The sequence below is a fragment of the Pseudorca crassidens genome, chromosome 12, assembly GCF_039906515.1.
Source record: "Pseudorca crassidens isolate mPseCra1 chromosome 12, mPseCra1.hap1, whole genome shotgun sequence".
NCBI classification, from domain to species: domain Eukaryota; kingdom Metazoa; phylum Chordata; class Mammalia; order Artiodactyla; family Delphinidae; genus Pseudorca; species Pseudorca crassidens.
Genome location: NC_090307.1, coordinates 84346436 through 84372912, shown reverse-complemented (window position 1 = coordinate 84372912; position 26477 = coordinate 84346436). Strand labels below are relative to the sequence as shown.

General features: G+C 56.8%; 2 protein-coding genes across 19 annotated transcripts in view; one reads left to right on the top strand and one right to left on the bottom strand.

Moving 5' to 3' along the window:
• Positions 1–15: 15 nt before the first annotated feature.
• RHOF (ras homolog family member F, filopodia associated) lies at positions 16–24495 on the top strand. 16 transcript variants are annotated; one of them, XM_067700953.1, is made up of 11 exons: positions 16–288; positions 699–741; positions 2134–2238; positions 4179–4269; positions 7821–7870; positions 9947–10027; positions 10543–10712; positions 11002–11089; positions 21462–21571; positions 21659–21793; positions 22908–24495. In XM_067700953.1, exons 7-11 carry the CDS (start codon positions 10575–10577, stop codon positions 23070–23072), a joined length of 636 nt encoding a protein of 211 aa, XP_067557054.1. In that variant the 5' UTR covers positions 16–288; positions 699–741; positions 2134–2238; positions 4179–4269; positions 7821–7870; positions 9947–10027; positions 10543–10574; the 3' UTR covers positions 23073–24495. The 16 variants fall into 16 exon arrangements, with proteins under 16 accessions (XP_067557054.1, XP_067557055.1, XP_067557053.1 ...); XM_067700962.1 differs by lacking the exons at positions 16–288; positions 699–741 and adding exons at positions 946–1069; positions 6469–6538; XM_067700954.1 differs by lacking the exon at positions 16–288 and having other exon boundaries at positions 342–741.
• The window catches only part of TMEM120B (transmembrane protein 120B), a 62307-nt gene continuing 58268 nt past the window's right edge, over positions 22439–26477 (bottom strand). For 2 of the 3 annotated variants that reach the window (XM_067700947.1, XM_067700950.1), the window contains one exon: positions 22439–26191. In XM_067700947.1, the coding sequence (XP_067557048.1) occupies positions 26078–26191 (114 nt within the window). In that variant the 3' untranslated portion in view covers positions 22439–26077. The remainder of the gene's footprint in view (positions 26192–26477) is intronic. The other variant, XM_067700948.1, reaches the window with a different exon arrangement.

Genomic DNA, 26477 nt, shown 5'->3' with positions numbered 1-26477 from the left:
CGCCGCTTCCCCAGGCACTCTCCCGGCGGCGGCAGCTGCGCCGCCAAAGCCCCGGGCCCCAGCGGCCCCCCACCCCTCACTCTCGCGCTCCCACACTGCCTCCCCCCTCCCGGGGGGAAGGCCTTTTAATTTATTTATTCTGCTGGGACTTAGGTGGGGGGCTTGGCTGGCGGGGGAGGGGGTCTCCCCGAGCTCTACCTCCCGCGGCTGGGGTTACCCTCCGAGCCGCGGCCGCCGCGGCGTGCGCCTGGGGCCTCCAAAACTGTTTCCAAACTGCCAAAACCGGAGGTGGGCGCGTGGGGGCTCAGGGGAAAGGGCTGGGTTTTGGGGTGTGTGTCTGATTGTGTGTTTGGACGCTGGGAGCCGTGAGGGGCGGCAAGGAGGCTCCAAGACGAGTTGCAATCGAGGTATCTCGGCTCCGGCTTCCTCTTCTGCCCCGCGACCCCCTCCCCCCAGAGCGGAGCTGGGGAAGGGAAACCAGGATTTTAACCAAATTAGCATTCACATTCCTGGGAGGATGCAGCCCTTGCCTGGACCTGGGTGATAGAAGCTTCTTTCTGTTTTTATTTTTGGAGAGGAGCGCCCTGTAATTGTGAACACATGCTTCTCTCCCCGCACCCCCCCTTCCTCCAGTCACCGACGAAGGAGAGAGTCCCCCTTTTTTGCATTTATCTTTCCTTCCCCTTTCTTTATTAAAGGTCCGGGAGTGGCGGCGGCCAATCAGCGCGCGGCTTCCATTTTGTGAGTTCAACTCCAAGGCTCCCGGGCTTCGCGAGGACGCGTTTGTAGCCCCCTCTGCCTCTCCTGTCGGGCGGCCGAGGCGAGGAAGTCGCCTCGCTGGGGCTTCGTGGTGGTGTATTTCACATTGGGGCTCTTTTCGGGGTTTGTAATTTGGCCGTGGGTAGGTAATTGGCTGGAGCAGGGCGGCAGGGTGCGGCAGCCAATCAGCGCGCGGCTTCTATAGGGCTTGAGTTATTAGACGCTGCTCTCAAAACATCCTTCATCAGACACCAAGGAGAGGCCAACAGATGAGGGGAGCCATTTTTCTGCAATGGAATTAAATGGCCAAGTGGGTTTTTCCTTTGTTGCAAATGGGGAATGTTTTTCCTTTGACTCCACCATCCAGTTCAGGACGCCTCAGTGTTGTGTTTAACATTTGTCAACAGGCTAAAGGACTCACAATTGGAAGAATGAAGAAGACTTTTTAAAAAGATCTGGATTTTTCCTTATGACTTGGAATCCATCTTTGTCTTGTATAACTAGGTCATAGCACACCATTAATGTCAGCAGTTAACAATTTTGAATTCCAAAAAACCTAAGTAAACGACATATTTAATTTTTTTCCTCTTTTTTTTTTTCTTGGGTGGGTGGGGGGAGCTTGGAGCTGTCTTAATCTGTATTCTCTTGACTGAACAATAAATTTTTATATATATATAGTTTCCTCTATTAAACACTTAAACCTGGCCATCTTATTAACTCCTTCTGCTCTCTTTTTAACAAGGTAATGTTTTAAATGTATAGTTTTAGGACTAGCGAAATGGCAGCAACAAAAAATTGTAAGCAGTCGTTACTCTTTTAAGTTTTTTAAAAACCTTTTACATTGTAAGTACCCAGTCCATTCTGTCCTTACGCAGTGCAGTTTTCATTGTTAATGTTGCTGAGATGTCCTTAATTTTCTGAACCTTCATCTGCATGTATGTCTTTGTCGCTCTTGTCTAACATAAAACAGTTAAAATGCTTTTAGACGATTTTGCTTTTATACAGCTAGGGTTTTAGCTTTAAGCTTTTGAAAATGTTTATAGCAATAAATGCTAGTCAGCTTTCTTCCCAGTAACATGTACACTTTCTTTGAAAATCTATTTGAAGAAAAACATCTCTGTTTTTCTCGTCTTGGTAGGGGGGTGGGTGAGGGAAAGGAAGACCTCTTTGTGTAAAGAGACTAAAGCCGTCACAGGAAACTAGATTAAAACTGGAAAACAAGTCCTAGCTGGTTCGAGCCAAACACCATCGTTAACTCGGGGGTATTTTCTATGGTGGTTGGGATGGCCGGTGCGTCTTTTGCCTTTTGTTTGATTTGACTGTGTATTTTCGCCTTTTGTCTCTTAATGACGGTCACACCATTGCTATATCCAGAGCAGTAAACAGTCCTCAGCGAAGCCGCCTTTTGCCAACCCAACCCTGGAAAATTTGCAGAAGTGGAAGGAGCTGAAAATGCCATGAGAGTGTAACTTTAAAAAGGTAACAACAACAAAAAAGACACCACCACTACTCCAAATATTCCCAACTAAACAATCCCCCTAAAAGATATTTTTTACAATAACACCTCCAAAACCTCCGCCCAGCTTGATCTTCCAGACTCCATGGCACCGGGCTGAGCGGGTAAGTAAAAACAACAACAACAACAACAACAAAACTGCCTTTTACCCCTTCGAGGAAATGTTTTTTCGAGCAGGCCAAGGGCTGCAAATGTTTGGGAGCTGAGGGGAGAAGGTTTCAGGAGCTTCATGTTTGGCAGCCGGATCGGGAGGGGTGGGGGGGTGGGGACGAGGAGGGCTCTTCAGACCCTTTTGCCCCTTCTGCCCCGGAGGCGAGAGGAAGGTCTCCCCAGCGACGTGGGGCATCCACGGAGCCGCCTGCGCTCGTCCTCGCTTTTCTAGGTCTGAGCCTTGGGGGGAGAAGAAATTGAAGTGCTTTGGGGAATGGGGGCACAAAAGCCGAGGAAGCCTCTCCTTCCGGGCCTGGGGTCTCTTTCCCTTTTGATTGTGGGGGTCTCGCCCTCCGAAGCCGGCTTTTCGGGGCTCCGGGGTGCGCCTGCGCTTCCTGAGCGAAAAAGGACAAAAGGCCGGCGTCCATGTTGGCACCATGACGCAGCATCTCTCCCGCCTGCAGCCCGAGCGCTGCCTGTGCTCCCGGCCGCGCTCGCTCCTCCCTCCCAAACACGAGTTTTATTTTCAGGTTCAGAGCAGAGCCGCCGGCTGGGCCGGGGCCGAGGCCGAGGCCGGGGCAGGAGCCAGGGCGGGACTGCGGGTGGCTAATGGCGGCCGCTTTCTTCCTTCCTCCCTCCTTTCCCGGTTGTCGTTGGGAGCCCGGAGCAGGCGGCGGCCCCTCGGCCGGGCCGGGCCCCGAGAGCCCGCAGGACACAGCGCCCCGGGTCGAGGGGTGGTCACGGAGGCCGTTTTGGGGGCCGCGGGCCTGGGGGCGTCGCGCGCCGCGGCTTTCGCGCTCGCCTCTGCCGGGCGAGGCGGTCAGACGGGCGCCATTTCGCGCGCCGCCCGCGGCTCGGGCGGTGGCGGCCGCCGCGCGCCAGGCGGGAGGAGGGAAGGAGGCGGCGGGGCCGCGGGTGGGGGGAGGGGAGGCCGCCGCGGCGCCGCCCGCGTTCCAGGCCTCCGCCTGCGGGGACGCCCCTGGCCCGGGGAAACCTCGACGAAGAGCGCGGGTTCCGCAACGTCCTCGGACCCCGCTCCCGACCTGGGGGCCCCCGGGGGCACGAGGAGGCCGGCGCGGTCGCGAGGTCTTTTCTCTTCTCTCCCGCGCGGGAGCCAGTAGCAAAGGGCCACCGGGCCAGTCGGGGCCTCGAGGCCACCCCCTGACCCCGACCGGCTCCTCCAGAGGCCGTGGACTTATTCCCTGCGGCCCGGCCCTGATCCCAGGCCGTCCCTGCTGCCCACCCCGAGCTTCGGCGCCCACGTCCGGCTTCCAACCGCCCTTTGATAGCCGAGCCCGAGGGGCAGGTGGGCCCCTTTTGTCCCCACTTGGGGCGTGAGGCCCTCACGCTGGCCGCCGACGTCCCTAGGTGGCCGTCCAGGCACAGCCGGCCAGCCGGCGCTCTGGAAGGTGGGGTGGGGTTTGGGGCCTGGGAAAGCCGAGCGGGCCTTCCCCGGGATCCGCAGAGGCGGAGGGCTCTGGGGTAAACCCTCGCATCTCCGGCCCTTCCTGGGGGAGGGGATGCGGACGGGGCGGGCCTTTGGAAATGCAGATGAGCCGCCGCCTGCTGCTCGGCGCCCCGGCTGAACCTTGGTGATTCATCCACACCCCCCTCCTATTCATTCTGGAGTGAGGGCTGCCTTGGCAGCTGGGAAGGGGGGAGAGGCATTTGTAAGGCTCCCCTTCCCTCATGGAGACCGTATCCGGTTTGTGGCCATCGACGCCCTAAAACACCCTCCGATTTTTCCCCCCAGGATCATGACCGGAGAAGGGGCCCGGTACCCCCAGAGTGGACCGTCCTCCTTTGGACAGAAGCAGGCCTAGTTTGACAGTCCTCCCACCAAGGTAGGTGTGAGCCCTTTCCCAGCCTGCGAGAGATATTTGGGGGGCTTTGGCCTGGAGCCCAGGGAGGGCGGGCACCCCAAAGCTGCTAGTCTGGTTCTGCAGCCCTTCCCCCCCACAGATGTGTGGGACTGAAATCGGCTGCCTGCTGGGCCTGCTTGGTCCATCCATCCCCGCCTGTCGGCTTCCGTTGTCAGGAGTTTGGGGCGTGCAATTCTTTGCCATATTTAGGAGCATAGGAGAGGCTGCACTTGCATGTATTAGGTTGGCCCAAAAGTTAGTTCGGGGCTTTCCTTAACATCTTACAAAAGCCCGAACGAACTTTTTGGCCAACCCAATATTTCCCAGTTGTGTGTTTGGTGGGTGGAGTGCCCTGGATGCCTCTTCTGAAAGACACAGGCAGCTGCCAGGAAACCGGGCCCGGCCCTGGCCCTCCCTTCCGGCCTCCGCTGGGGGCGTGTGGGGTGACTGTGTGAGCTGGCCTCTTCCCCTCTGATGTCTGGCTGCTAGGGAGGTGAAGAACAGAAAGACCTGAGATCTGGGCCAGCTTTCTTTAAGAAAGAGGTTTCTTGACTCTTCCCCTTCCAGGGAATTCCCACGATTCCACCTCACCCAGGCCCCCCCCCCCACCAAAAAAAAAAGAAAAGAAAAAGAAAAAGCCCTGTTTGTAGAACGGGAGAAACCCGGATTTGAAACCTGGCTAGCCATTTCACCTGCTGTGACCTTGCGTAAGCAGCACAGATCCTCAGCCCCAGTTTCACCATCTGCACAGATGGGTCAGTGATTGTCAAAGTTGAGAGTGCAGCCGAATCACACGGCTGGCTCATTAGAATCGACTCCGAGGCCCGGTCCTTGAGTTTCTCATTCAGTAGGTGGGGCCTGAGAGCTTGCATTTCTAACAAGTTCCCAGGTGATGCTGATGCTGCCTTGTGGAGACATTTTGAGAACCTTTGGGCCAGGTAACACCTGGGGTGTTGTGAGGATCCAAGCATGTGCTCTTGGAACCCCGAACTATTTCTTGGTGCGGAGGTGTCGCTTCGTAGAGATGGCAGCTCTCTCCTTATTCTCCTTACGCAAGCTGACAGCATGCAGTTTCCCATTCTCTTTATCTCCAGGAAGCTCCGCAGTTGGAGACAGTGCGGCCCTTGATCTCTGACCCCTCTCCCACGTGATCTTTAGTTTGTGATTACTTTGATGAGCCATTTGGGTCCAGGTGCTGCTGATTGCGCCGCCTCCCCCGTTCGGGCCGAGGCTTGACTTCCGGGTCTAATAGGCTCTGCTCACTTTTATCCCGTCCTTCAGTTTGGGGGCTGGAGTGAGGACTGGGGGAGCCGTAGGGCTTGACCCAGAGGTTTTGTTGGGGGCGTGTTGGTGCTTAATCGAGGGAGGCTCTAAGGCAGGCAGCTGTGGGTTTGACTCTCCCCTGTGCTGGTTGACCTTGGGCGAGTCTCCTGTGTAAAGTGATGATAATGAAGCCTGCAGTAAAGGGTGGAGGGCGGATTAAGTGCGATTAAGGGGGCCGGCCTCACAGGCTTCACACCAGTTGGCCCCCCTTCGGAGGTGGCTGCGGGGGGTGGGGCTGGGCTGTCCGAGAGCTCCTCCCCCACCAGCCCACCTCGTAGCACGTGGCACAGCCTCAGGGCAAAGGGGAAGGCTGACATTCTGCAGGCTGGGAGCCAGCTCCATTTTTACTCCAGTGTGTGAGTTGGGATGGTGGCTTTTCCTCAAGTCCACAGGCTGTTGTTCCATGATGGGTCATGGTTTGGGGGGTTCCCCCCACCCGGAGAGTAACGTGACTCACCCAAGGTCAGGAGGTCACCACCGGCAGTCAGGATGAGATTCCAGGTGTCTTCCAGCCCAGCACCTGTGTGCATGGCACCCCCTCGCCCCAGCTGCTGGGTTATTCTGGGCTCCTGCCAGTGCTAGCTGTCTGCTGGCGTCACCGCCTGGGAGCTGGGAAAGCTATTTGGTTGAAAGTAACCAGCGTGGTACTCTTAGGTCCTTCTGGCTGTCATGCCTTGGCGCCATGAGGGTCTCCAGATAAGCTGGATTTGGTCCATGCTGTCTTTTGCTGGGGGGCAAGGGGTGCAGCCGACCACACCTGGCACCAGACTCCCTTCCCCCTACCCAGGGTGAGCACTTTGTAAAAGTTGGCGAGGCTCACATTATTAGTATCATACGAGCCTTTCCCTCCTTCCACAGTCTGCCCCAATCCGGCGGTTTAAATTCGGCTCTGCCATTGATGAGTTCATTCAACTCCCTGGATTCTCAGGTGACCTTTCTGCCCCCTGAGGGTGTCCTGCATCCCTTCTGATAGAGCCCTTGGGGCTCCACGGGGCTGGGGTCTTTATCTCCCGTGGGCGTTGGATAGTTAAATAATTGATTTAAACCTCTCCCTCCCAGCAGCAGCTTGGAGGGTTACAGCCAGTTCCTCCACTCCCGCCCTCGGAACAATTAGGGAACAATGAGGCGCTCCATTGTGGTCCGGGTGTGATTCTTGGAAGGGAGAGGGGTCCCGATGACCTGGAAGGATCGTACCCCTCCCCGCTTCCTTTTTTCACCCCCTCTTTCTAATTTCTTTGTCTGGCACGCCAGTACCTCCTAGGTGAAGGGAGGGGCGGGGCAGCCTATCAGTCCTCAGACTGGTTCCTCTGCCGAGAGCGTGGCTCCACCCACCGGTCGCCCAGCAAGTTCGGGGCGGGGCTGCTCCTGGCGCCCAGCCGGTGGAGCCTGCCTGAAGAGGGCCACGCCAGCGGAAGGGCGGCCGGAGGTGGCCGGACCTGCCTTCCTACTGGACGCCAGGGGCCCGCCCCTTCCGGCCCGTTGGGCGAGAGCCGAGGCGTGGAGTACGACCTTTTGGACCCCCTGGGTGGAAACTGAACCTCTGCCTGGACTGTGGAGATGGGCACCCTGCCATCTCAGAGGCCGCCTGGGTCCAGTGCTGTCTCCATCTGGCCAGTGACCTCGATGAGTTCCTACCCCTCCAGGAGTCGTGGTCTCTCCTGTGAATCAGGAGGAGGAGGTTGGCAGATAACCTTTGACCTGTCTCTGAGTCTGGCTTTGTGGAGGTAGCTCTTTGTACTCTGGTGGTGACTCCCCTGAGCCCACCACCACATGTTGAGCCTGGAGAGAGTCCTGGGACAGGGATAGACAGCCTTGATCCCCCAGGCTGCGCTGGGCCACCTCCCATCCCTGGGGCCCCAGAGGATGGTCGGTTACTTCTGTCTCACGTGGGGTGGATGACCCCTCAGGTGTGTAGTGACCTCCCAGAGTATGCTGAGGCACCAGGGAAGTGGAAGCCATTAGCATTGTCGTTAACGTCCCCGTCCTGACCTGTGCTGGCCAGACCTTGCCCTGACAAGACAGAAGTGGATCTGGCCCTACTTCTCTCTTGTGGTCAGTTGGCCTCACTAGATCCCAGGCCTAGATGTGAGCACAAATCAGTTCACCCCCGCAGATGCCACCTGCCAGCTCCCCTAGGCTTCTGTGTCTCAACAGCTTTGTGGCAAGAACCAGTTTAAAGAATTTTTTCTTACCCTCCTAAATCTCTCCAGGAATTCCTGGTGAATAGAAGAATGGCATGGGTCCTCGGAACATTTTGCAGGTAAGGGAGTAGGGCTCCCCGGGCCTGTGGGTGTTCCCAGTGCCTCAGCTGGCCTGCCCTGGCACAGCACCTCCAAGGAAGCTCCGAGCAGCTAGCCTGGCTGCCGGGTATTTTTAGCTACAGATCCAGCCCCTACACCACCACTGGAGCCAGGTCCAAATCAAACACGCTCCAGGCAGGGTGGGGCTGGGGCTCTGTGCCAGCCTCTCAGCCAGGCAGGGGTGGGTGGGCAGGCTGGGGCCAGTGTCAGCTGTCCTGCCTGGACCTGGGCCGGCCTGGGAAGACCTGCTTTCGTGTAAGTCATTTTTTCTGTTATAAGTTGAAATCCATTAGTTAGACAGAAAAGGTGGAAACCGAGGTCTGAGGATTTTGAGGAAAAGTTAAGTGCCCTCTCCCTACGGGCTGGAGCAGTTCCCACAGTTTGCTCAGAATGGGCAAACTCTAAGTGAGTTCTCTCAAGGCCCTTCCCAGATGAGGTAGTCTTACTCTCCCAGTCACTCCCTGAGCTTCAGGGTATCTGATGTGAGGTCAGGCCTGTGCCTGGCTCAAAGGTAAGTGGTCCTCCCCTCCCTCAAAGCCCTCTTCCATCCTCCCTCTCCCTGAGTGATGGCTTCCTCCCCCTCCTCTTCTGCCAGCCCCAGGCTGCCACTGTGTAGAGATGGCCCCAGCTCTGTCCTCACCAGCCAATCACAGCTCCCCCCTGGTCACCGGAAAGAGCTTTGGCTGGGCTCCTCTGTTCAGAGCCTCTGTCTGACACCCATCTTGAGCCTGATAGCCAGGCCCCTGTGATCTAACCCTCACCACCTTGACAACCATGTCTGGTCTCCCTCCTCATGCCCCAGCCACTGCCAAACCTGATGGGGTTTCCAGCCACCATGGATTTACTCAGGCTGGGTACCCATCCTACTTCCACTGGCCCTTCCTGCCAGCACTGCCAAGCTTAGTTCATGTGTTGCCCAGCTCTCAACTTCCTCTGAACCCCACGGGGGCTCCGGTGTCTGAATTGTTCTCGTCTCGCAGACTCCTTTAACTGCTTCCCCCAGGACTGAGTTCCTCAAAGGCAGGAACACAATTGCCTCTCAATAAACGTGTGCTGCAAAGAAGGAATGAATGAATTGCTGTATATTTGTCTAGGGGTGCTTGACCCAGCAGATGCCCTCTGGCCCGGTGACAAGAGTAGGGCTTTCCGCTTAAGAACCTGGAGCTGGGTCTTCTCTTCCCAGCTCTGGGCTCTTTGGGGGCTTCCTGGGGCAGTCTCTGCTGCCATCTGGTGGCCAGATTATGCCTTGCAGTCTCTGAAAACGTTGACCAGGCATTTATGGTGCCAGGTTGACGATTTCCTTTCCGAAGTAAAATTTACCTGATCCTTGCTGAGTACCTGAAAGTGGGGAATCTTCTGGGTGGGATGAGGGCAAGAAAATCCTGAATCCTGCCAGCCCTTCTCTGAGGAAACTGTCAGATGTCCTACCCCAGCTGGGAAAGATTCTGCTCTCTCACCTAGCCATGTCCCAGTGCCTGCCTGGTACATGCCTGATCCTGGGGGTCCCTCTGCCACTCCTGACCACTGGCCTGGTTTGTGCAAAAGACAGTCCAAGGGAGGGAAGGGGTGGGAGGCAGGGGTGGTTTTGCCCAGACGCCCTGATAGTACCTGGCCAGAGTGAATGCTCAGTAAATAGCAGTTTGGGTCCGGGGGTTGAGGAGAAAGCTTGGGATGAAGGATATGTGGCTGCTGGCTGGAGAACACAAATTTCTTGGTGGGAGCAGGGTTATCAGTCTCCAAAGTGGACGGAAGGGGGCCCAGCTGATCTCAACTAGATTTACCTTGACCTTCCCCTTCCCCTTCTCGACGGCGTCTTGCTTGGTTCCCACGCCTCTGGGCCTTGCTAGAAAGAGGTTCCCGCCCGCTTGGTTTGGGGCCAACCCTCGAAAGGGTTCTGGGGCCACTCACCTGTTACCAAAGTTGCCGCGCCGAGGCCATCGCTCGGCAGAGGGCGCCAGATCTCCACCTTTGGGAGGTGGGGTGATAGGTAAGCGGAACCGCTATTCCCCAACCCACACACGGGCTCACTCCCATAGGGCCAGACCACGTGGGCAGACAGGACCCCTATGCCAGGATCTTTCTTGGAACCACCGACGCTACCTTCTGGGGGAAAACAGGTCAGAGTGGACTTCCCCGAGGCCACATAGTTGGGGCGGGGAGAAGCTGGGGGGCTTTTCCCAGAGCTTGAGACCAAGGCTCCTCGAACCCGAGGGCTGGGGGGCAGTCCGCCAATCAAAGAGACCCTGCCCGATGGAGGAGGCCGAGTCGGCCAATCAGAGGGTCCCTGCCTGAAGACAGAGACTGCCAATCAAGGGTGCCAGGCGGGAAGGGGCGGAAACTATCAGATCTTGCTGGTTGGGGTGTGGGGGGCGCCGTGACTCGCAGGAGAGATGGGAGCTGCGCTTGCCGCTGAGCACTCCGTTTCTCAGTTGCCTCAGTTTCCCTGGGAATGAGAGGTGAAGACTCTGGGCCGAGAGCCTAGCAGGAAGGAAATAGTCTGGGAGGTCGACCCCGGCTGGCTGCCTGGCGGAGGAGGTGCCGGCTTCGAGGGCGGGGCTTCTCTTAGCCCCGCCCTAGGGGCCAGCCCGCGCCCCGCCCGCCCCGGATCGCTCAACCTTAGCGCTCTCCTCAGGGCGCCGCCGCCAGTGCTGCCTGCTCCCGGCTATGGACAACCCTGGGGCCCCAGCCCCGACTGCCGCCCCGGGCCCGGGCAAGAAGCAGCTGAAAATCGTGGTTGTGGGCGACGGCGGCTGCGGCAAGAGTTCGCTGCTCATGGTGTACAGCCAGGGGTCCTTCCCCGAGGTGAGGCCCGCCGGGGGGCTGGAAGCAGGCTGGGGGCGAGGGAGACGGGCTTGGGACCACTGGGGGTGAGGGACAGACCTCAGCCTGCGCCCCGAACCCGGACCCCAGGTCCCTGGCGTCCTGCGCACGGAGAGGCGGCCGTCACCCCGGGGCACCCCCTCGGGAATTCCAGAGCCCAGCAGAGTGAGGGGGGCTGAGCCGGATGGGGTGAAGGTGGGGGTGGGGATCCAGTCGGGCCCTGGGTCCCTGCCGCACCTCTTAAGAACCAACACTGCCCGTTCTCCGACAGCACTACGCCCCATCCGTGTTTGAGAAGTACACGGCCAGCGTGACCGTGGGCAGCAAGGAGGTGACCCTGAACTTATACGACACCGCCGGTGAGTGCGTCTGCGCGGCGAGGGTCCTAGGGTCCGCCAGGAGCGTTTCCCCTGAGGGGCATTCCCCGCCGGGCATCCCCGCCCGCCCTTCTGCCTCTCCCGGGGCCCTGACATCCCGTCACTCCTGGAGGCCGCGGAGGGGCGCTGGCTGGGAACCGGTTGACCACCGCCTGACTGGGTGGTGCTGGAGGCCGACAGAGGCGCCCCATCTGTAAAAGGAGGGTATTTGGAAGAGGTGAGTTCCTGAGCCACCCTCTTAGCGCTGATGTTCTGAGGGCTCACGGGTTCCTTCCTCTCCTATGGCTCTAGAAAACCGTGGGCTTTGCTTCTGCTTATTATGGTTCCAGGATTTCGTGTTACATGCTGTGGTCTCTTAGGATTCCGTGGGCTGCAGATTTGAGTCCCCTGGTGCTAGGGTTCAGTGGGCTGCATTCCTGGGTCCTATGTTCTAGAATACTTTGGGCTATAGATCAGAGCCTGTGACTCCAGGATTCTGTGGCCAACAGCCCTGAGGCTCTAGGGCCCTAGAGCTACACATTCTGAGTCCCATGTGTCTGGAATTCCATGGACTATGGTGCATGACTCTGAATTCTATGGTCTATAATTTGGAGCCTGTGGTTCTAGGATTCTGTGGCTACCGTTCTGTTTCTTCCTGGCACTGAAGAAGGAACAGAGCTCTAGGGAATGTAGGTTCTCTCTGCCACCTGCAGCTCCTAAGGCAAGTGTATTTATGCTAGTTGCGTCACAGTCATCAGCGTTCCTATTGTTGGGGGATGGGTGGAGGAGCACAGCCAACGGGAGGATTTGGGTAACACTGCTGGTACTGGTACCCTTGGGGAGCTTCCATCCTGCCCTGACGCCCCTCTGGGCTGAATCAACTTTGGGGAGCAAAGCTCAGGATCCCAGCTGGGGCCTCACCCAGCCTCTGTGACTCAGTGTTCAGTAATTTGCAGGGGACTATGTCATCAGGTGTCCCTTCCCCTGTCGGCCAAGCCTTGTATGTATGAGGTCAAGTCTTCCAGCTGGTCTTGGATAGGGCCAAAATCCAGGACCACCCCCTCCTGCCCACCGCTCCATAAGGCTGCCAGTGACATCTCTCATTCCACTCTGGAGAGGTTCAGGAAAGGGCCTCTCCCAGCCCCAAACCCCTCCTTCATTCCTGACTTTGCCATATGGGTGTGTCCCCCCTATAGTGGCCTCTAAGGGCCCTCTCTTGTTGGATGAGGGCCCTGCAGGGCTGCCCCCAGAACAGGGCCATGCCTCCAGCCCCTTGAACTGGGAAAGCCAAAGGCGTCTGAGGAATTCCCAAGGGCGTGGCCACAAGAGCAGTAAAAATCGTGGTGTGTCTGGGACACTTTCAGTTTCACATGTTTCCTGTCCGGGACCCAGGTGGGGGCAGGTTCATTAACCCCACTTTGTGGGTGGAGTGCTGGTGGGGCAGGGAGAGTCAGAGGGAAGATTTCACTCTCTTCCTTCCTCTGCCCTCAGGGCTTCACCGCAGCCTCCCTCATCGGACCCAGAGTAAGGATCACTTCTGGTCTTTCTGGCCTCACCCAGAGAAAGATGCTCAAAGAACTTATGAGCGTAGATTGTCCTGTAGAGGTTCTGGAAAGCTTCTACTTGGTATAAGGAATGATTTTCACTAAGAGCTACTGTGGGAGGGATGGGGAGAGCTCCTTCCCAAATCACCAGGAGCAGTGACCACTCAGGGCGATGATTACCTGTCCACAGCTTCCTGCCACATGCTTTGGAGTCAGACCTGGGCTTTGATGCTGGCCCCCCTGGCTGCGTGTCAGTGGGGGCACCTAGGCCTCAGTTTCCTTCTCTGTAATCAAGGCTAAAATAGTTGTGAGGATTACATCAAATTCATGTGACATGCAGCACTTAGTGCAGGGCCTGGCTTTTGCAAAGGGCTCACTGTCATTGTGATTTTTTTAACCTCCTGCCATTCAGGCCCAGGCCCCAGCCCAAGCCTATTCTTTTGAACCCGCTGCCTGCAGAGCTCTGTGCCGGCCCCCACCCTCTGCTTTCCCAGCAGGACTGTTCCAGGCGGCAGAAAAGCAGAGCTGGGGTTTGAACCTCTCAGTGGCATCCCTGGGGGAGTAGACTGGCCTCACAGTCAGCAGGATGGCCCAGGAGGGATATTCTGGGGGGAAGAAACGTGGCTGTTCCCTCAAGGGTGTCCCGCTGTGACTTGGGAAGCCCCACTGTCAGGAGGAGCATGAAGGAAAGCCTGGGTCACTCCTCTTCCACACGCCAGTGCCCAGTGTGGTGCTTGTCCTAGAGCGAGGCTTGTGGAATGAATGAATGAAAAAGAAACCTGGGTGCAGAGACACCCCTGGAGAAGGTCCTTTGTGATAAAGGTGATGAGATTCGTCTCTCTCTCTGGGGTGGACAGATATCCGAAAAAAGTGGCAGAAAGAATGGCCAGGTGATCAACTAGAAAAAGATAGAGACAAGGGTGAAGGGAGTGGCCCAGGTAGAGATGAGTAATGGTGGTTTTATTTATTTATTTATCTATCTGTTTATTTATTTATTTATGGCCCCGTTGGGTCTTTGTTGCTGCGTGTGGGCTTTCTCTAGTTGCGCGAGCAGGGGCTACTGTTCGTTGCGGTGCGTGGGCTTCTCACTGCGGTGGCTTCTCCTGTTGTGGAGCACGGGCTCTAGGCATGCAGGCTTCAGTACTTGTGGCTCGCGGGCTCAGTAGTTGTGGCTCACGGGCTCTAGAGTGCAGGCTCAGTAGTTATGGTACACGGGCTTAGTTGCTCCGCGGCATGTGGGATCTTCCCGGACCAGGGCTCGAACCCGTGTCCCCTGTACTGGCAGGCAGATTGTTAACCACTGTGCCACCAGGGAAGCCCCAAGTCTAGTAAAGGTTATGGTAGAAGGTTCTAGAACCTGATGGGCTAGACCCTATGGTGGGAGGTGGGGGGCAGGGGAGCGAGCATCTTTCCAGCCAACCAGTGGTGCTCAGAGCTGTGGGATGGGGTGCCCCCCCCCCAGAGGCTGAATTTCTCCACACCCAGGACCTCAGCCACAGGGGTCCGTGTGGGAGGAGAGTCTGGCTACTTGTCTCCGTCCTGCGGAAGCAGTTACAGACACCACTGCGGCGGGAGGGTGGATGGAGGGGTGATGGAGCTCTCAGTGCAGTGCGCAAAGGTGAAGGGGGCGGGCGCTGTGAGCACCCATTGCCCTAGCAGCTCATCTGCCTGCCCAGACACCCTCAGAGGCAGGAAGCTGCGGTGAAGTCTGAAGTTTCCTGGGCAGAGAGAGGGGAGGTGGGGGCGAGGTGGGATGTTAAGACACCAACCGGAGACAGAGCTATCTGGGCTTTGGGGTGGGGCATCACAGGACTGGCTGGAGTTGCCCCGGGAGGTCGGGGAGCTGTGGTCCCCTTCCCAGCCAGAGATGGGAACAGTAGGAAAAGTGGGGCGCAAAGAAGTCGCTGAGACAGGAATCACGGACAAGAGGGGTGCCTAGGAGCCAGGAGCCCTGGAGGCGGGGGAGCTGACGCTGTGGGTCTATGGCGCATGCGTGGTCTGAGCTCCAGACCGCGGTTAGGAGACACAGGTGGGCGGGCCCCAGTAGCACTAGTAAAAGTGGGTTCCTCTTCTGGCAGCTTCCCCTTCTCACGCTGCCTGCACCCCTCCCTCCCCTGACCAACACCCCGGCCAGAGATGGGAACCACGTGCCCTGTAGATGTCCTCTGGCAGATTTGGGGACCACTGTGGCCCAATGACACCCTCTCCTCTACCCGGCACCAGGTCTTAGAGACCATGCCCCCGGGAAGATGACTGTCATGGCAGAGCTTCCCACAAAGGAAATAACGCTCGCGTGAGCCTCACTTCCTCAGGCCCTGCGGCACCGCCAGCTTCAGGAAGATGGGCAGCTTCCGGGGGAGCTGTGGATCAGAAGACCTTTCCTCTCCAGAAGCAAATGTGTCCTTTTGCACATAACCCGAGGGGCTTTTTTTTTTTTTTTTTTTTTTTTTGCGTTATGTGGGCCTCTCACTGTCGTGGCCTCTCTCGTTGTGGAGCACAGGCTCCGGACGTGCTGGCTCAGCGGCCATGGCTTATGGGCCTAGCCGCTCCGCGGCATGTGGGATCTTCCCGGACCGGGGCACGAACCCGTGTCTCCTGCATCGGCAGGCGGACTCTCAACCACTGCGCCACCAGGGAAGCCCTCGGGGGGCTTTTTTAACCTCTCAAGCCCATCTGCAGAGGCCAGAGTGGGACCCCTGTTCGCCTCTGGGCAGATGACTTTGCCCCCTTTAAGCCTGGGCATCACTGTGAGTAAATGGGGAGGGTAATTGTATCACCTAGTGGATGGGAGGCCTCCTAGAGCTCGTGGGTCCCAAGATCTGCGGTTAGAATCCCCCACCCAGGTCCCCATTCAGTTTCTATTTCAATAGTAACCGCAGGCCCACACCTTTGCCCAGCATTGCTCAGCCTACAAGTCCTTTACTTCCAATATCAAGGGCAGGGTTATCACCCCCTTTTTCAGATAAGGAAACTGAGGCCCAGAGAGGGAAGGTGCCAAGATCATGGAAAATGAGTCTGAGTGGAGCTTGGCTCTCCTGACTCATAGGGGTGGGGTGTCCAGGACACTCCACTCCTCCCAAGGAGCCATGAGGTCGACAGCACCCAGAAGTCCATAGTCTGCAGGCGTGGTCCCTATGTGGAGGCTCACACTGAACTCCTGGGGAAAGCTGAGCCAGGCACAGTCAAGTCAAGAAGACAACTGGGGGCTTCCCTGATGGCGCAGTGGTTGAGAGTCCGCCTGCCGATGCAGGGCACACGGGTTCGTGCCCCGGTCCGGGAAGATCCCACATGCCGCGGAGCGGCTGGTCCTGTGAGCCATGGCCGCTGAGCCTGCGCGTCCAGAGCCTGTGCTCCACAACGGGAGAGGCCACAAGGTGAGAGGCCCGCGTATTGCAAAAAAAAAAAAAAAAAAAGAGAACTGGGAAGAGGCGATGGGATCTGGGCTGGCTACCCATCCTCTCCCAGAGTCCCTCCCTCTCAAGATCCCCTTGTTGGCAGCCTTTCCTCACTGGGTCAGGGTTGGGGCTTGTAGAGTGAGGACAGCTCCCTATCCTCTGGGGTGGATTGAGAGAGAAGCACCCCAATAGTTCTACCTATGGTCTTCTGTCCTTTATGAAGCTTCCCTTTGGCTGTGTGACGTTGGGCAAGTCACTTCACCTCTCTGTGCTTCAGTTTCTGCATCTGTAAATTGGTGATAACAATAGCAGTAGTGGGAATTCCCTGGCGGTCCAGTGGTTAGGACTCCGCGCTTTCACGGGCAAGGGCCTGGGTTCAATCCCTGATCGGGGAACTAAAATCCCACAAGCTGCATGACTCGACAAAAACAAAACAAAACAAAACAAAACAAAAACGGTAGCCAGTAGTGAGGAATCATAGTGAGGAGTGATGAGTCTATGCAGGTAAAGGGCTTTGAATGGGGCCTGGCATGTGATGAGTGAGAGCACGGCCAATAAATATTGTTGATACTAACCATTTTTACTGTTATTATCGAGGCTCACCTGCTCCTTACATACGCATTTCACAGATGAGGAAACTGAGGTCCAGAGATTAATTCCCAATTAGGAAGGCTTCCCGGGAGGACTGGAGCTTTTACAGCGTCTGGGCAGGAAACTGGCCTTGGAGCTGGGAACCCGTTGGTGCTTCAGCTCACAGGGAGCCTGTCAGTGACCTTGAAACCTGCAGCCCCACCCCCAGCCACGTGGGCTCCTAACAGGAAGAACTTGCCCGCCCAGCTTCCCGGGGGGGTGTGTGGGGGGGGCGACTGCTTAAATTAACACGGGTGGGACTTCCCTGGCGGTCCAGTGGTTAGGAATACGCGCTTCCATTTCAGGGGGCACGCGTTCGATCCCTGGTCGGGGAACTAAGATCCCGCGCGCTGCGAGGTGCGGCCCAAAAAAAAAAAATTAACGGGTGATGGAAGTGAAATGCCCTTGCAAACCTGAAAGCCATAGAGATGATTATTCCACTTTATTCACCGGCTCGTTTGTTCATTCGTTCATTCCCCAAATGTTTATAGAGCCTGTGTGCGCCAGGTGATCTAACAGTGAGGAGTACAGAGATGGCCTGTCCTCAGGGTCTTACGTGCTCATGAGGGACATCTCCCCCCACAAACAAAAACAACTGTGATGTCAGGTAGTGATACTTGCTAGGAAGAAAAATAAAGCCATAGCTGGTCATGGGACAGACTGCAAAGGAGGCTCTTGTTTCAGAGCAGTCTGGAAAGTTCTCTTGGAAGAGGTGACATTTCTGCAGAGACCTGAAGGAAAGGAGGGAGTGAGCCATGCTATTACCTGGGAAGAGCCTTCTAGAAGAGGGAACAGCAAGGGAGAGGCCCTGAGCCAGGAGCAGGCTTGGTCTGACTTCCTCATTCAACCCACTGCAGTCTGGCTCCGCCCTCATCAAGCTTGCTGCAGTCAGCACAGGCCCTAATTGCAAAGCCCAGTGGCATGTCTCAGCCCTCGTCTCTGCTAAGTCTGACAAGAGATGAACAACTTCTCAACCACCCACCAGCCAATAGTGACTGGACACCTACCCTGTGCCAGGAATGATTTTTAGACAGACATGGACCCTGCCCTCAGGGTGCTTACAGTCTCCCGGGAGACAGGCGGTAAACAAATGTGTGAGTACAGGCTGTGGATGGACTTTGCGTGGTGAGGGAAGGCCTCTCTGAGGAATCAGCCGGGCAAGATGGGAGGAGACGTCAGAACACCGTAGCCCCATTTTACAACTGCTTGTCTCCCCCTGCCGTGTTTCTAAAAGGGAATCAGAGTGTATGTGAGGCCAGAATTCTGAGCCGCATCATTACATCGTAGAGGCCCAGAACCTGTTTTTGCACACTACAGAGCAGAATAGAGCATTGCTGCGTATCAGCAGAAGGAACGCTGGCCTTGGACTTGAATGAATGTGGAGTCAGGCCTGGCTCTGATTCGGTGACCTCAGAGGGGTCAGTTCACATCTCATGTTTCTTTATATGTAAATGGGAGTATTCATAAGATCCCTGACTAGCACATCAGGCAGGTGGTTGTTGTCAAGGTTTCCTTTTTTTTGGCTGCGTTGGGTCTTTGCTGTTCTTTTTCTTTTCATGGGTCTTCGTTGCTACGCGCAGGCTTCCTCTAGTTGCGGTGAGCGGAGGCTACTCTTCATTGCGGTTTGCAGGCTTCTTCTCACTGCGGTGGCTTCTCGTTGCAGAACACAGGCTCTAGGCACGTGGACGTCAGTAGTTGTGGCTCGCGGGCTCAGTAGTTGTGGCTTGCGGGCTCTAGAGCGAAGGCTCAGCAGTTGTGGTGCACGGGCTTAGCTGCTCCACGGCACGTGGGATCTTCCTGGACCAGGGCTCAAACCCGTGTCCCCTGCATTGGCAGGTGGATTCTTAACCACTGCGCCACCAGGGAAGTTCCTGTAAAGGTTTCTTAATCATTTATAGGCAAAGGCACTCTAAAAAGTGTGATGGGAGTTCCCCAGTGGCCTAATGGCTAGGATTCTGGGCTTTCTCTGCCAAGGGCCCAGGTTCAATTCTTGGTTGGGGAACCAAGATCCCAAGGCCGCGCGGTCGCCAAAAGAAAAAGTGTGACGTATAAGGTGGCATTACCAGTAAGTAGTAGAGAGAAGGCAAGTATCTTGAAAAAGGAAATACTGTGGATGGTCAGTCTGAATGTTTAAAAATGAAATGCTAGGAAGGAAATGGGGGAAAAAATGAGGGAAAAGCATTCCAGGTGTGGCACAAGAGCTTGATAGGTTTGAGAAACAGCAAGGAGGCTGCCTTGGTTGTACTGCAGCGAGTGAGTGGGGCAGGAGGAAGGGGGATGAAGTCGAGACTGGTGGGCAGCAGGGTCATGTGGACCACTGGGAGAGGCTTGGATTCTCTGCAAAGGGCAGTAGGGAGCCACTGAAGGTGTTTCAGTTGAGGGGAGAGGGGTGTGATTTTACTTGTGTTACCATCCATCCAGCTGCCAGGTGGATAATGGATTGAGGGGCAGCAGGAGGCCAGGGAGGAGGTGGCACAGAAGACTGACGGTGGCTTGGATGAGGATAGTGCCATGCCATCCAGCAGAACTTTCTGCAATGATGGAGATGTTCCACACCCGCACTGCCCATTACGGTAGCCACTAGCCCCGTGGGGCAGTTAATTACTTGAAATGTAGCCAATGCAACGGAGAACCTGAATTTTTAATGTTAATTAACTCAAATAGCCACATGGGGCTAGTGACTACCCTATCAGAAAGATGTGGACAAAGGTCAGGAGAGGGGACATGTATGGGAAGGGGAGATGGGCTGGAAGAGCACGTTGGGCCGGTTTCCCACCATCTTACAAGGATCTCTCCAGCTTTCTGGTAATGAGGGCAGGAGGGCCTGAGTCTGCGGGGCCCTGACTACCCCTCACCCCTTCTCCAGTGTTGAGGGAACTTTGGCTGAGTGACAGCACAGACAGTCCTCCCGGCCCAGCCATCATTAGATCTGGGTTCCCAGTCACTGCACACCATCAAGGATCCCTGGGCTGAGGAGGGCCAGTGGGAAAGGAGATGGCGGCCGTGTCCTGTCATCAGCAGGGGTCTGGGAGCAGGATGTGTCCTGTTTGTGCTCTTGGGAGAGGCTGCTTGTCCTGAGAGGCCTTTGGCACGGAGGGATCAGAGGGCAGGTGGCACCTCCCTGGCACCCACAGGCTAGAGGATGGGGCAGGAATTCCTGGGCTCTGAGTTCTGTGTTCCCTGGAAGGTAGTCACCGCCTGGGTCTTTCTGCAGAGGTGGCCAGGGGTCGCCATAGGGCCTGAAAGACTCTCAGTTCTCACTGTGGTAGTTTTAAACAAAAAATAGGGCATGACAACCACGCACAGTGTGTGATCCCGGGCCTGCTTCTGAACTAGGGAAAAAAATACTACAGGACATTATTGGTGAAATCTGAATACAGCTTATGGATTGGATTAGAAGAGTACAATGTCAGTGTTGGTTTCTGAGTTTCATACTTGTCCTGAGTAGGTGAGAGGACGTCCTTGTTCTTAGAAAAACCGCATAGGAACTCTCCCGTGGGGGTGGGGGTGGGGGCGGGGGAGCCGAAGGTCTGCAGTTCCTTCTCCCATGATTCAAAGTGTATATATACAGATAAAGCAAGTGGGCAAAACGTAAGGCCTCGGTGAATCTGAGTAAGGGAGTTCTGTGCTCTCTGTTGTAATTTTTCTGTAAGTTTGAAATTGTCAATATAAAAAATTACTAAAAAAGTTTTTTTTTTTAAACCAACCGTCGCCCAAGCCCAGCCTTGGGTTCTGATTCAGGTGGTGCTGGGAGGGACCGAGTGTCAGAAGTTGTCAGTTCTTCCTGGTGAGTCTGGTATGCAGAGGGGTTGACAGCCACTGTGCCGAGTGGACCTGGATGGGCGCACGGTCTGTCACCTCTAGCATGCCCCCACCCTCCTCCTAGTGTTGGCAGGAATGGCAGGAGGAGCTCAACCAGAGGCCATGCACCTCTCAGCCGGGGGGGGGGGGGGGGGGGGCGGGGGGCGGGGGGCGCACTCCACGGTTGACTGCAGTGTCCTGGGCCTACCCAACCCCACTGGTCTGAAACTTCAGGGAGGGGAGGCTTCACTTCAGATTTGGCTTCAGAGTCTGCGCTATTAACCTGAGCACCAGGGATAAGGATGGGAGGGAGGGGTGATCATCACTGGCATGATTACTAGCAGTTTTTCCAGCACTTACCCTGCAATCAGGCCTATCTCTGATCACTGCATGGCTATTTTTTTTTTAATATTTATTTATTTGGTTGTGATGGGTCTTAGTTGCAGCAGGCAGGCTCAGTTGCAGAACGTGGGATCCTTTGTTGTGGCACGTGAACTCTTAGTTGCGGCATACATGTGGGATCTAGTTCCCTGACTAGGGATCGAACCTGGGCCCCCTGCACTGGGAGCGTGGAGTCTTATCCAGTGTGTCACCAGGGAAGTCCCTGCATGGCTTTTATCTCGTGTAGGACTGCGGGCTGCCACCTCTGTTTTTTTTTTTTTTTTGCGGTACGCGGGCCTCTCACTGTTGCGGCCTCCCCCGTTGCGGAGCACAGGCTCCGGACGCGCAGGCCCAGCGGCCATGGCTCACGGGCCCAGCCGCTCCGCGGCTCGTGGGATCCTCCCGGACCGGGGCACGAACCCGTGTCCCCTGCATCGGCAGGCGGACTCTCAACCACTGCGCCACCAGGGAAGCCCGCCACCTCTGGTTTACAGACGGGAAACCGAGGCCTAGAGTCTCTTGCCCAGGAGACCCCCAACCCCTCATGCATCGGAGCCCAGACAGGGGACTCAGGTAGAGAAGTAAGTGGTACCTCCCTGACCTCCACCTGCTGTCTGGTTTCAGGGCAGGAAGATTATGACCGGCTGCGGCCCCTGTCCTACCAGAACACCCAGCTCGTGCTCATCTGCTATGACGTCATGAACCCCACCAGCTATGACAACGTTCTTATCAAGGTAAGGCCCCTCTCCCAGCCTGCCTGCCTCTGGAGGAGGGGCTACGGACGGGGCCCCAGCCCTGATGCCCACCCTCTCCTTCCACAGTGGTTCCCGGAGGTCACCCACTTCTGCCGTGGGATCCCTATCTTGCTCGTTGGCTGCAAGACAGACCTGAGGAAAGACAAGGAGCAGCTGCGCAAGCTCCGGGCGGCCCAGCTGGAGCCCATCACCTACACGCAGGTGGGCCAGGGGCCCCTCCCCCGCCCCGCTCCGCTGCACCCCATCGCCAGGAGCCCAGGACACAGCCATGGCCAGAAAGCCTCCCAGGTCTTTGGCCTCTGCATTTGGTGTGCCTTAGCAGCCTTTCGGGAGCTGAAGCCAGCAGGATTCTAAAAATAATGATTTTCTTTTTTTTGCCGCCCCGAGCAGCTTGCAGGACCTTAGTTCCCTGACCAGGGATTGAACCCAGGGCCACGGCAGTGAAATCACCGAGTCCTAACCACTGGACTGCCGGGGTTAAGAATAATAATTTTTAGATATTAATAATGATAGGCCACTTGCCTGAGCACTTTACATTACTTACCTCATGTAATCCTTATAACCTTGAGGCAGGTACTATTAGCGCCCCCCATATTACAGAGGAGAGATGGAGACTCAGAGAGGTTAAGTAGCTTGCCCAGGGTCACACAGCTAACCTGAAGTGGAGCCAAGATCCCATCCCAGTCACTCTAGCCCCAGAGCCTGAGCCCTTAACCACCACCCTGTCCCATCTCCCCAGAGGCCTGGAAGGGCAGGCCTGCGTTGGAAAGCAGGGTTCCTTTCATGAGCCTGACCAAACCCTGCGGCCTTCTGGGTAAGGCATGGCAGAATAAAAGGAACACGAAGGAAAACTAATGAAGTTTAATAAAAAGGAACAGGCATTAATAAATTTGTGTTAGAAATACTGTTTTTACTCTAATAGCCAGCTCAGTTGCCCTAACTGCGCTTTTGGGAAGAGCAGGGGAGAGAAGCACGTAGGAAGCCCTTTTGTCTTGAGGCCTTCAACTCTCCTCACAGGCCTCGCAGACACAACACACCACCCCAGTTCTCGGCTGAAGTCAGCCCCCGTCTCTGCCTGAGTTCAGGGGAAGCGTGGGCAGGAGGCCAGGACAGAGCTCCCAGCAGCTACAGCCCACAGGCCACACCACACTGGCCTTCATGGTCCATCCGCACACACTGGGGAGTGCTGGCCCTGGGGTGAAGCATCCCCACACCGAGGCCTCCGCCCCCAGCAAGCCCCCAAATCTGTGAGGGGTCTCACAGGAGACCGCATGCTCCAGGCCCCTCGTCTAATCGCGGCCCCTCCCCCCACCAGGGCCAGAGCGCCTGCGAACAGATCCAAGCTGCCCTCTACCTGGAATGTTCTGCCAAGTTTCGGGAGAACGTGGAGGACGTCTTCCGAGAGGCCGCCAAAGTTGCCCTCAGTGCTCTGAAGAAAGCACAGCGGCAGAAACAACACCGCCTGTGCCTGCTGCTTTGACACCTCCCGGCGGGGCCCACGGCCCTCACGATAGAACTGAGAGGACGCAGGTCCCCAGCTCCAGACTACTGCCCGGATCCTGCACCCTCCCCAGCTCTCGAAGGGCACTCGGAGTCGGGCGTCTCCAGGGCCTGGTGTCTGGAGCCTGTGGCCAGGCTCTTGGAACATTCTGGAACTCTCTCCTTTCCCAGCTGGGGCTCTGACCACGAGCTCCCCTCCAGCCTGCATGGTGGTGGTGAGCGAGGGTGCTGGACTCAGTCCCTCTGTACCCTGGAACTAGCATTTGTCCCCAGGACTCAGGTGTGCCCTCATCACTACCAACCCCCAGCTGTGTGTCCCCTTCTGCACACCCAATAGGTCCTCAAAGCCTGTGCTTGAGATGAGAAATGACGTCTGGTATGAGGATAAATGTGGACTTGGCAGCGTTCCACACGGCCCCCAAGCCTGCTCTCCCCAGTCACCCGCCTCCCTGGTTTCCTGAGATAGGCACGGCTGCATCCTCCAGCTTCTTGCTTCCTCCCCGCAGGAACTCAGGCACCAGGATGGGACCGAGGCCTATCACAAGAACACAGGCCTCAGCCCCAAACGTGGGGGGCCAGCACCAGCCCCCTCCCTCCTCCCTGCCAAACAGAGGACTTAAGTCTCAGCCCTCGGCTTGGCCGCCATCTTTCCAGAGCTGGACGCACGTGAGGCAGAGAAGAACCTCTCTCAAAAAGCAAAAAGTATTATCTGGCTGATCCATGTGACCCTCGCTCAGTGTCTCCTCACCTGCAACCCCTCCGCTCGCCACTACTTGCCAGAAACCCGAGATGAAAAGTGACACCAGCTCCGAGTGATCTTGGGCAAGTCAGGTCTCTCTACAGACTGTCTGCAGAAGGACGGCACTGGCTCATTTAAAGAGTCATCGAGCTCCCGTCTCTCGCAGCCTCCAATTCTGCCAAGATGTGGAGATCTGGAACCAAGGCCATCCTGGCCTCCTGCGAGAACAGACTTGATTAACCCCCAGTGCAGATTCACTGAACCTCCTAGAAGGTCTGGGGTCAGGGGCCCAAGAGTTTTGAAACAAGTGCCCCAGGTGATTCTGATGCCCCAGAGATTGAGAGCTGGTGGCTCCTGAGTAAGCCCAGGGATCAGCGTTACCTAAGATGAGATAATGGCTTCAGGTGGTCCTGCCATCCCCGGTATCTCCTGCCTCAGCCTCCTCCGTTGCCCAGTGCTTCAGCGCCCACTAGGCCTGAGAAAGAGACTTCTGAAGTCTACCCCACCCCACCTAGGTTCCCCAAGGCCCTGCCGCGCCCTGGGGAATCAAGAGAGCATTCGGTCCAAGGCTCCGTGGACAAATGATGGTCTCGGACAGAGGTCCACAAACCACAGTCTGTGGGCCAAATCTTTATTTTTGTAAATAAAGTTTTAGTGAAAAACAGCCCATTCGTTTACGCGTTGGCTGCTTTTGCCCTCCAGTTGCAGACTAGACTAGAGTGAGAGACCATCTGGCCCTCACAGCCTAAAATGTTTGCCATCTGGCTCTTCACAGAAAAAGTTCGCCAACTCCTAGTCTAGGGCAAACCCAAGTGCCTAAGGGGCCAGATGGGAGACCCAAATGAGTGAAGTAGGGCAGGGATGAAAGGGAGTGGTGGGGCCTGTGGCAAATTAGAAAGCAAGCACCCCACCCTAGACAAGGCAGCTCAGCCCAGCTAGATGCTGCTCTGTGGGAATGTTTCTAGATCTTTCCATTTCTCTAGGGAAAGTGGAAATCTGGATTTTTATGTGGAATCTTACTGGGGGGAGGGGAGGGGAGGGGAAATTTCATACTTTAAAAGTTTAAACCCCTTTGACACCCAGAGCATGATTAGGGACACCATCTATGTACTCTGGTCGACAGGGATTTCTAAGTAAGTCGTTAAGGACGGCTGAGGCTCATATGAGAAGACGCAGAAAATGTAGCCAAACTGTTCGCTTCTTCACCCTCCCCACAGATACAGAACCTAACGTGAGGTGACCAACAGACCTGCCCTGGCCTCTAGAGTGTGGCCGCCGCCTCGAAGTGAGCCTGCTCAGACGCCCCCCACGGTCCAGAAGCTCTGAGGTGAAGGGAGGAAGCCTGAGCGTGGGTGACCTCCACGCTGGCTTACGTCCCAACCATTGCCGAGGGGCTTGACCCCACGCCCTGAGTGCTCACGGAGAGAATCTGGGAAGGTGGGCTGAGGGGTGGGAGTCATGAAGCCCCCAAAAGTGGACCCAAACTTTGAGAGGAAAAAAAAAAATAGCCCTCACACCAGCCAGACGATGCAGGGGCGCCCTCTGGTGGTGACCCTCAGAAAACCCTCCCGCCTCAGGCCAAGCCCTGGGCCTGTGGGAGGCAGGGCCACCTGGCGGCCAGCAGGCTGAAGACTCAGGAAGCACAAAGAGTACGAGGCACAAAGACACGGACAGCGGTTCTCCGAGAACCTGAACACCCGCGCGGCGGACGCGCGGAGGCCGGGAGCTTACGGCAGAAGCGGTGCCCCGGGGAGGGCGGCTCCCCGGAACACGGAAGGGCTTCCTTCCACCCGCCTGGGACTCAGTAAGTAGCAGGTCAGCGGAAACCCAACCCCAGCGAGGCACGTCCGAAGCCCAACCTGAAGGGCTCAAACGACAGGATGGGGGACAGAGGGGGACCCTGAGGCTAAGCCTCCCCCACCCCCCAGGAAGACTGACGCAGTCTCGCGGAGAGCAGCGGGGTAAGAGGGCGGCAGATTCTAGGGAAGGGGGTGCGCCGATATTAAATATGTCATAAATAGGGAGGCTGGGACGGGCTAATACTGCACGGACAGGTTGGGGTCACATTCCTCTTGTCCGGCCGGGGACCGGGGCCTCGGCTCTGCTCCCAGCGATGCCGCTGGCCCCTGAGGTCACTGCTGCCAGTGGCCACTGGCACTGGTTGGGAGGAACCCGGCAGCGAGGGTGTCGCCTGGGATCCCCTGCAGTCTCAAAGTCCGGGGGTCGAGGGGCGCCGGCCCCGTGGCTCACGGCTTCTTGGCCTCGCTTCTGTTCTTCTGGAGTTTGGTGTGCACGACTTTGAGTGTGGTCAGGAAGTTGCCGAGGAAGAGGACAAGGAACGTAAGCGCCAACACGAACACCTGGGCGGGCGGCATGCAGAGAAAGGGGTGCCCAGGGCAGGGAAGGCGAGGCAGAAAGCACAAGAGAAAGAAGGCAAAGGCCGCGCCGGTTTGGGTCAGCTCTCCTTGCTGAAATGCCCCCCGCGCCCCCCGGGAGCTCAGAACCCCCTTGGCACAAGCTACCTGCGAACTGCAGCGTTTGCCAGCAGAAGGCAGAGATCTGGGCTAACTGGGTGAAGGGTGTGAGTCCTACGGGGTCAGGCAGAGTCCTGGGGGGCTCCTCCCGTGGCCCCCCTCCTAGCGCGAA